This window comes from Melospiza georgiana, chromosome 8, assembly GCF_028018845.1.
Source record: "Melospiza georgiana isolate bMelGeo1 chromosome 8, bMelGeo1.pri, whole genome shotgun sequence".
NCBI classification, from domain to species: Eukaryota; Metazoa; Chordata; class Aves; order Passeriformes; family Passerellidae; genus Melospiza; species Melospiza georgiana.
The window spans coordinates 5230039-5237185 of NC_080437.1; the positions used below are offsets into that span (position 1 = coordinate 5230039).

Below are 7147 nucleotides of genomic sequence, written 5' to 3' on the forward strand. Positions count from 1 at the left end.
ATTGCACCTGCACCTGGTGAGAGGTCTGTGCTGAAAACCTTCACACCCACAGAATCCTGGAATGGTTTGGGTTGGAAGAGACCTCAAATCCTGCCTCATTCCACCCCTTCCATTATCCCAGGTGGCTCCCAGCCCCATCCAACCTGGCCTTGGGCACTTCCAGAGATCCAGGGGCAGCCACGGCTGCTCTGGGCACCTTGTGCCAATTTCTCCAGAGTTTTAACCTTTAGCTAACAGTACAACCACACAGAGCCCAGTAGACCCTATCCACTTTATTATTATTATCATTATAATTATCATTATCATTATCATTATTACATATTTGTGGAAAGAGAACCTTATCCTTTGCCCTGCTTGCTCCCAGGCGTATTTTAAGATGGTAGATACACAAACTGGCAAATTCACAATTCCTCCTCTGATCAAGGTATCATTAACAATTTAATCCAGAAGCTGAAAACAGATTTAGGCTCGTTGCTGCTGTCCACCACACTCTTCTTCTGTCTCCCTGAGAGGCAGCAAAAGGTGGCCTTTGCAGCTGGGTTTGTGCCTTAGGGTAGCTTGAAGTGGTGCAAAATGGTGTTTCCTGCTAGAACTTACTGAAACTCCTTTGTGCATAAGCGAGATTATCCAAATCAGCATGAATCTGAGAAAGATGTCCCCTTTGTTAGTAAAGTGGGAGGATCTCACGGATACAAACCCGTGGCCACTCTTCATTGTCACCAGGCAGGATGTTCATAGCTCCTTCCTGCCCTGAAGGAAGGCAGTGAGTGCCGGGATGTTGGGATTCCTGGTGTGGAAGCGCTGCCAGAAGGTGAATAAAGCAGGACCCATCCACCACGTGGCTTCATCCCATCCCTGTGGGACACCAGCATCCAGGAGGGCACGGGGCTCCTGGCTAGCTGTTTGCAGCTGGGAACCCAAGCTCAAGGAGCCCAGAGTCCACAATGGCCACCAGGAACTAAATTCCACTAAACTGGTGGTGAGGGAGGCACGTGGGAGACTCAGGGTGTGAGGGCTGTGCTCAACTTCAGCCTACTGAACCTCAGTCCAGAGTGCTTCCCCAGTCATTGCATTGCCTGGTTGTCCTCACTGACCAGAGCAATATCAATCCAGACCAAGTGTAGCAGTTTATTGAGCTTTTCCCCCCAGTTTTTCTTCTTTTTTAAAATAATTTCCCCCCCCAAGATGAAAGATGCCCCAGAAGTCACGGAGAAGCCAACAATCACTGCTCCAGCTCTAGGCACCCTTCTCCATCAGGTCAAGCATTTCTTTGTAGACCTGCTCGTAGACCTGCTTGCCCCAGAGGAAGTCAAAGTGGACAAATTCGGGGATGTACTTTTTGTAGGCCACGTTGGAGATGCGGGGCAGGGTGATGTTCACGTCCTCGGGGGCTGAGATCCAGTCCTTGCCCCCATACCAGGCAGCCAGCGGGGTTTTCATGTTCTCCAGCTCATAGAAGGGAGGAGTGCTCTGCAAGACAGGAGGGAGGCAAAGGGCAGGCCAAAAATTCAAAGTGTGTCCTGGTGGCTGCTTGGAATTTCTCCCTCATCCCAAGGGATAGAAGAGGAGCTATCACCAGGGAGCCTCACTGTGCCTTGGGCTCCTGTTCTTTCCACCAGAGGGTCAAAAAGTCATCACTGAGTGACTGACTTAGTTACTTACTTTTATTAGAAAGTTATGAACCTGCATCCCCATACAAAGCAAATTCCATAAATATAATGTAATTAATGGAATCACAGCATGGTTTGAGTTGGGATGGACCTCAAACATCATCTTGTCCCAGCTCCCCTGCCGTGGGCAGGGGCACCTTCCACTATTCCAGGCTGCTCAATTGTCCAAACGCAGTCTCAGCCACTGGAATATTTATTTTATTTTTTCTCTGAGCATGGCTCTCTCTTACCTGGTTGTAATGAAGCACGTTGTCACTGCCGTAATCGTAATGCTTGAATTCTCCAGTCTGATAGAGCTGGAAAAGGAGAGTTATGTTCATTATCCACACATTGGAGGGGGCTCTAAGACAGATAAAAGAGGTGACAGGGGACTGCAGTGCTCCCTCCTGCCACCAAGGCTCAGGGATGCCATTTTTACATTTGGATTTTGGGAGGAGAGCCCAGCCCCAGGAAACCCACAGTGAAGAACCTGGTGTACAGCCAAGAGCCTCAAAAGAGACATGAATCAGACAACTTTGGGCAAGATTTTTGTGTGTTGTGGTCAATGCCATCAGCAGGAGGATCTGAGTAGAACATTTTCAACAATTAGTTGTACCATTAGTGGTCTTTCTGACCCTCAGCTTTCCCTCTGGCATCTCCTGTCCTGGTTTATCACCAGGTTCCACCTCCTCCTCCTACAAGCCCCAATTCTTTTGTTGGGATGAATGACTTTACTTGCAGCAGTGTTTCAGCTTTCCCCTCCCTCCCTCACACGGCTCTGCAGGGGGAGCAGGGGGGCATTCTTCCCATTTTTATTCCCAGATTATTCCCTGAGCAGAGGGAGGAGAACAGGAGGTGTTACCTGGCGCCAGTGCAACATGTTTTTTAAGGATGTGGAGTCAGGGTAGCGGGCCAGGTACACATCCATGCGGCTCTGCAAGACCATCAGAGAGGTTTATTCTCTGCTCCCCCAAAAAACCCACATCAGAAATAAAACCAAACCTGTTCAGTAGCCACACCAGCCTCACCCACACTGAGCTGTGGAGCTCCCTGCAACAAGCTGAGCAAATCCCATGGTAGGAGCCTGCCTTGTTCCCAAGGTAAACTAAGGCTCCATACCTCATGGCTCAGGATCCTTTTGCAAAGCTCAGCTCTGTGTGTTGTCCCTAACACATTTCCTTCTTGGAATATTAAGGAATTTCACCAATGATTCACACCCCCCACCCTGGTGCCTCCAGGTTGAATTTTTCTACCAGCCAAAGATCTGGAAGGGCATGGAGGCAGCAGATGCACAGCTCAGGCTGGGACAGTGAGGAAGGGGATCTCTGGAGAGGGAGGCTGCAGTGTACATACCACGTTCAAGCTGTTGGTGAACCCACCAGGCAGGTAAAACACCAAAGAGCACACGGTCTTCAGCATGGGGTAGGTGCACATGGTGGAAATCACTTGCTTCAACACCTCACCCTTATCAAAGACCACTGTCTTGCCTAAAATGATCTGTGGAAGTCAGAGGGGTGGATCAGTGGGGTGCATCATGCTCTGTTTTGCCTCCAGGTGCTCCCCACCTCTTTGCTCATCCCTGAAAGTTGCTGACAACTTTGCTGTGCTTCATCATTTTGGCTTTTCAGAAAAGGCCACGGCCCTGGAAGAGCCCTGACCTTCCTAGGAGAGGTTTCTCCCAGGAGAAGGGACCCAAAACCAATCCCTGTTAATAGTTCTGTGATGAAGGCTGGACAGGAGGATGATTTGCTGCCCTCCAGGCTCACAGCACACGCACAAACACCCAGAGTGGGGAGATGGAGGTGATGGAGGAGCCCTGCCCGTCTCAGGTGAGCCTCCCAGTCCCTCCTCCTCCTCACACCCCACCTGTGCTGAGGACACACCTTGATCAGCGCCTCGGGGAGGTCAAACACCCTCACCAGGGGGGACTTCATGTGGGAGTTGACGGTGATGGGAGCCAAGGCGAAGAACATCTTGATTTTGCGATCCAGCTCGGGAATGGAGGAGAAGGCAATGAAACCTGCATGGGGGAGAGGGAAGCAGACCCTGCCCTGCTGTTCCTGAGGCAGATGTTGGCTTCCAGGTGTGTGTGCCCACCTTAAAGCCCCTCAGAGGTGGCTCCAGCAGGTCAGGCTCTGGCAGCAATGAGATGAACCCAGTTTGGGGCTGCCAGTGCTCAAAACTCTTCTGTTAAAACAATTAACCTGCTCTTTTCCTTTTTGTTATTTGGAAATACCTGGACATTTCCCTTCCTTTTTTTAGGAACACTCCCTGACCAAGGTTTTAGGAGCACTCCCAGGCTGGGGGTGCACAGCTGGTGTGACCCTGCCAGGCCTGCTCTCCTCCTCAGTACCTGTGGTGGTGCCTTGGGAATAAGCCACGTAGTACAACTGCTCCTGCCCCGTTCTCTGCAGGATGTAGTTGATGGACGCTGGAAGGTCATACATGGCCATCTCATGGAAGCTGCAGGGGAGACAGGCATGTGACAAAATCACCTTTTCTGACCTTGCCATGGTGGCTTGGGTGCGGGCAAGCGCTTTGGCAGGAGCTGACAACCCAATTTGTGCCCAATGGCAGAGGCTGTGACTGCCAGGAGCACCTCTCCTCCAGCCTGCACGCACTGCTGAGGGTACCAGGGACCTGCTAAGCCTCCAGTTTCATGGAAAATACCTGTAAGCTGAGTATTCCTGCTGGTGGAACTCAAACTCCTGGTGTTTCCGTGACCAGCTGTTGCCCCGGCTGTTCCCGATCCAGACGTCGTAGCCAGCGTCGGCCAGGATGAAGCCCAGGCTGGTGTTGGGCAAGTTGGTGACCCAGTTGCTTCCCTCCAACACCAGGCCATGCTGCAGGAGTACCACAGCCTTTGGAGCTGGAGGAAGGAAGAGAAGGAATCATTTTCTGTGACCATGAGCAAAACCGAACATTCACATGATTGACTCACATTCACATTCATGCTCTGACAGCAGCCCTGGGAAGTGACACCAGGGCAGGGACACTGTCCTCTGTCCTCTGTCCTCAGCCTCTCTGTGGAGCTGTTTTTGAAGAAGGCCAGGGCAGACACTGGAAATCTGGGTTTTTTTCTCACTTATTTGCCATGTACACGACAAGAACTGGGCATGACCCCACCACTGCTCTGAAGCTGGGGTTTCAGTGCAGAACAGGGAGATCCCCAAATCTTCCTTCCTGGACACAGGAAAGATGCAAAATACTGAGATGGCGCTGGGTTGGCTGCCTGGGTTTGTTTTCCTTTCCTCACTAATGGCTTTTTGCTGCTCCACTTCTGTTTTTTAAAACCTGGGGCGAGATTTCTCTGCCCCATTCATCCTCCTTCCTTTTTGGGGCAAATCCTCTCAGAATAAGGTCAGCATGGTAAGCATTTCCTCTCCTCCTGAGGCTATTTGCCTGCTTTTTCCTACAGGGACAGCTTCCTCCTGGAGCACTGTCCTGGGCTGACTATATGATGCTTTTATCCCCAACCATCTGTTCTGTTTATGCTGAATAACAAGTTTTGCACCTTTAAGACTTATTCCAAAGAATAAAGGAAAAAAAACCCCAAACTGTGCAGTTTATTTTCAAACACTACACTCACTCCTCCATATTCCTTGTCCTAAACTGTGTTGTCTGCAAATAAACAAACAACAAAAAGCTCTCCTTTATTTTAGTTAGTTTAGTTAGCAAAAACTTTCCCTAAACTGTAATTTTTTCCCTTTTCTTTAAACCTACTCTAAACCTACTCTAATTTTTTTTTCCTTTTCTTTAAACCTACTCTAAACTGGACACCCAAAAACCCACCAATAGCTCACACCTGTAATCCACCAGACCAAACCTGAGCTGCAGCATTTCCAGCACCAAAAAGACTAATAAGAGACTAAGTAAACTAAACTGCAACCCAGAAAAGAGACTTTCTGAGTTTGTCATCTCTTTTAAAACAGAAAAAAAAGAGTATTGTTTAATATAGTATTAGTTCTATTGTTTAATTTTTTGTTTAAACAAGTTTTTTCCACTTTTCTCCAAAGTAAAAAATTTCTCCAAGACCAATCAAAAAAAAAAAAAAAACAAAAAACAAACCAACCCAATTACATCTGCTTTTCAAAAAAAGCTCCTTTAAAAGTTCTCTCCCAAATTTGCCCGCAACCAAAACAAATACAAGCACCCATCCCACGGTGAGGTTGCCTTGGCTGTGGGTTATTGCAGCCCAGCCAAGCCCTCAGGGTGGCAGGGCCAGCTCCCTGTGGCACTCACGGGGACAGAACATGTTGGATGGCGGCGCCCCTGCCTTGTGGGAGAGGCTGAAGCTCCCTGGGCTGCCTCTGCCGTGGGGGATCCTCTGCAGGGTGAGGAAATATCCATCCTCTGTCAGCACCTCGTGCTCCTCGTAGGGGTACCCGTGGTAGCGCACAATTTCGCCCTGTGGGAAGGGAAGGAGAGCAAGGGACAGTCCCTAAGGAGAGTCTCTGTCCTCAGGGGTGGCAGGGCTTGGCTGGGCAGAGCCATCTGTGCTGGTGATGGTGACACCAGGGGGAAGCCGGGCTCAGTCTCTCCCAACGCCCCCATGGTGATGTCGTGACTCCAGCCAGAATTTTTGGCAGGTCTGGTGAAGAACTGTCATTTTTTGTGTTGCAATCAAGAGCAGGGCAGCACAGACAGCCCAGCTCTGAGCCTGAGAGGGCTGTGAGGGCTGTCCTGACCAAACCTGCTGACTTGGAACAAAGCCCTCGCCCTGTGATGGTGTTCACAGGGGTCCCAGGATGAGGGAACACATGAGAATGTGACTCCATGTTCCAGAAGGCTTGATTTATTATTTTATTTTAGATATAGATATAGATATAGATGATATAGATATAGATATAGATATAGGTATATAGATATAGATAAAATTAAAACTATACTATTATTAAAACTATACTAATAGAAGAATAGAAGAAAGGATTTCATCAGAAGGCTGGCTAAGAATAAAAAAAGAATGATACCAAAGGCTTGTGACTGACCAGACAGTCTGGACAGCTGGACTGTGATTGGCCATTAATTAGAAACAACCAACATGGACCAATCACAGACCCACCTGTAGCATTCCACAGCAGCAGATAATAAATGTTTACATTTTGTTCCTGAGGCCACTCAGCTTCTCAGGAGGGATTTTTCATAAAACATGTCTGTGACATCCCCCCATAAATTCCTGCCATAAATCTCTGTGCATGTAAGAGCAGGGAGACAAATATCTCATAAAATCGTGGTGTCAACCCTCAGTGAAGGCAAACAGAGCCCGTGGGTCTTGCACAGACCATGTGGGTAACTTGCTTAACCAAGCAGCAAAAGGAGGGACTTACAACATCCATGGACACCTCGGGGTTCTCCTCTGACTTTGCAGCGACGAGCACGAAACAAGAGATGGTGAGGAACAGCCACATCATGGTGCTCTGCAAAACATTGCCAGAACTTTGAGAGACTTTGCTGGCACTAGCACAGAAACAAGAAATGGTGAGGAACAGCCACGTCAT

The 7147-nt window shown here is 49.0% G+C and overlaps 1 protein-coding gene across 1 annotated transcript; it reads right to left on the reverse strand.

Annotated features, from left to right (window-relative positions):
- Nucleotides 1–1236: 1236 nt before the first annotated feature.
- Nucleotides 1237–7147, reverse strand: LOC131086339 (lysosomal acid lipase/cholesteryl ester hydrolase-like). The gene is made up of 9 exons (XM_058029302.1): nucleotides 6977–7147; nucleotides 5892–6057; nucleotides 4320–4518; nucleotides 4003–4112; nucleotides 3533–3669; nucleotides 3003–3146; nucleotides 2512–2583; nucleotides 1901–1966; nucleotides 1237–1470 (listed from the first exon to the last, which is right to left on the reverse strand). Exons 1-9 carry the CDS (start codon nucleotides 7145–7147, stop codon nucleotides 1237–1239), a joined length of 1299 nt encoding a protein of 432 aa, XP_057885285.1.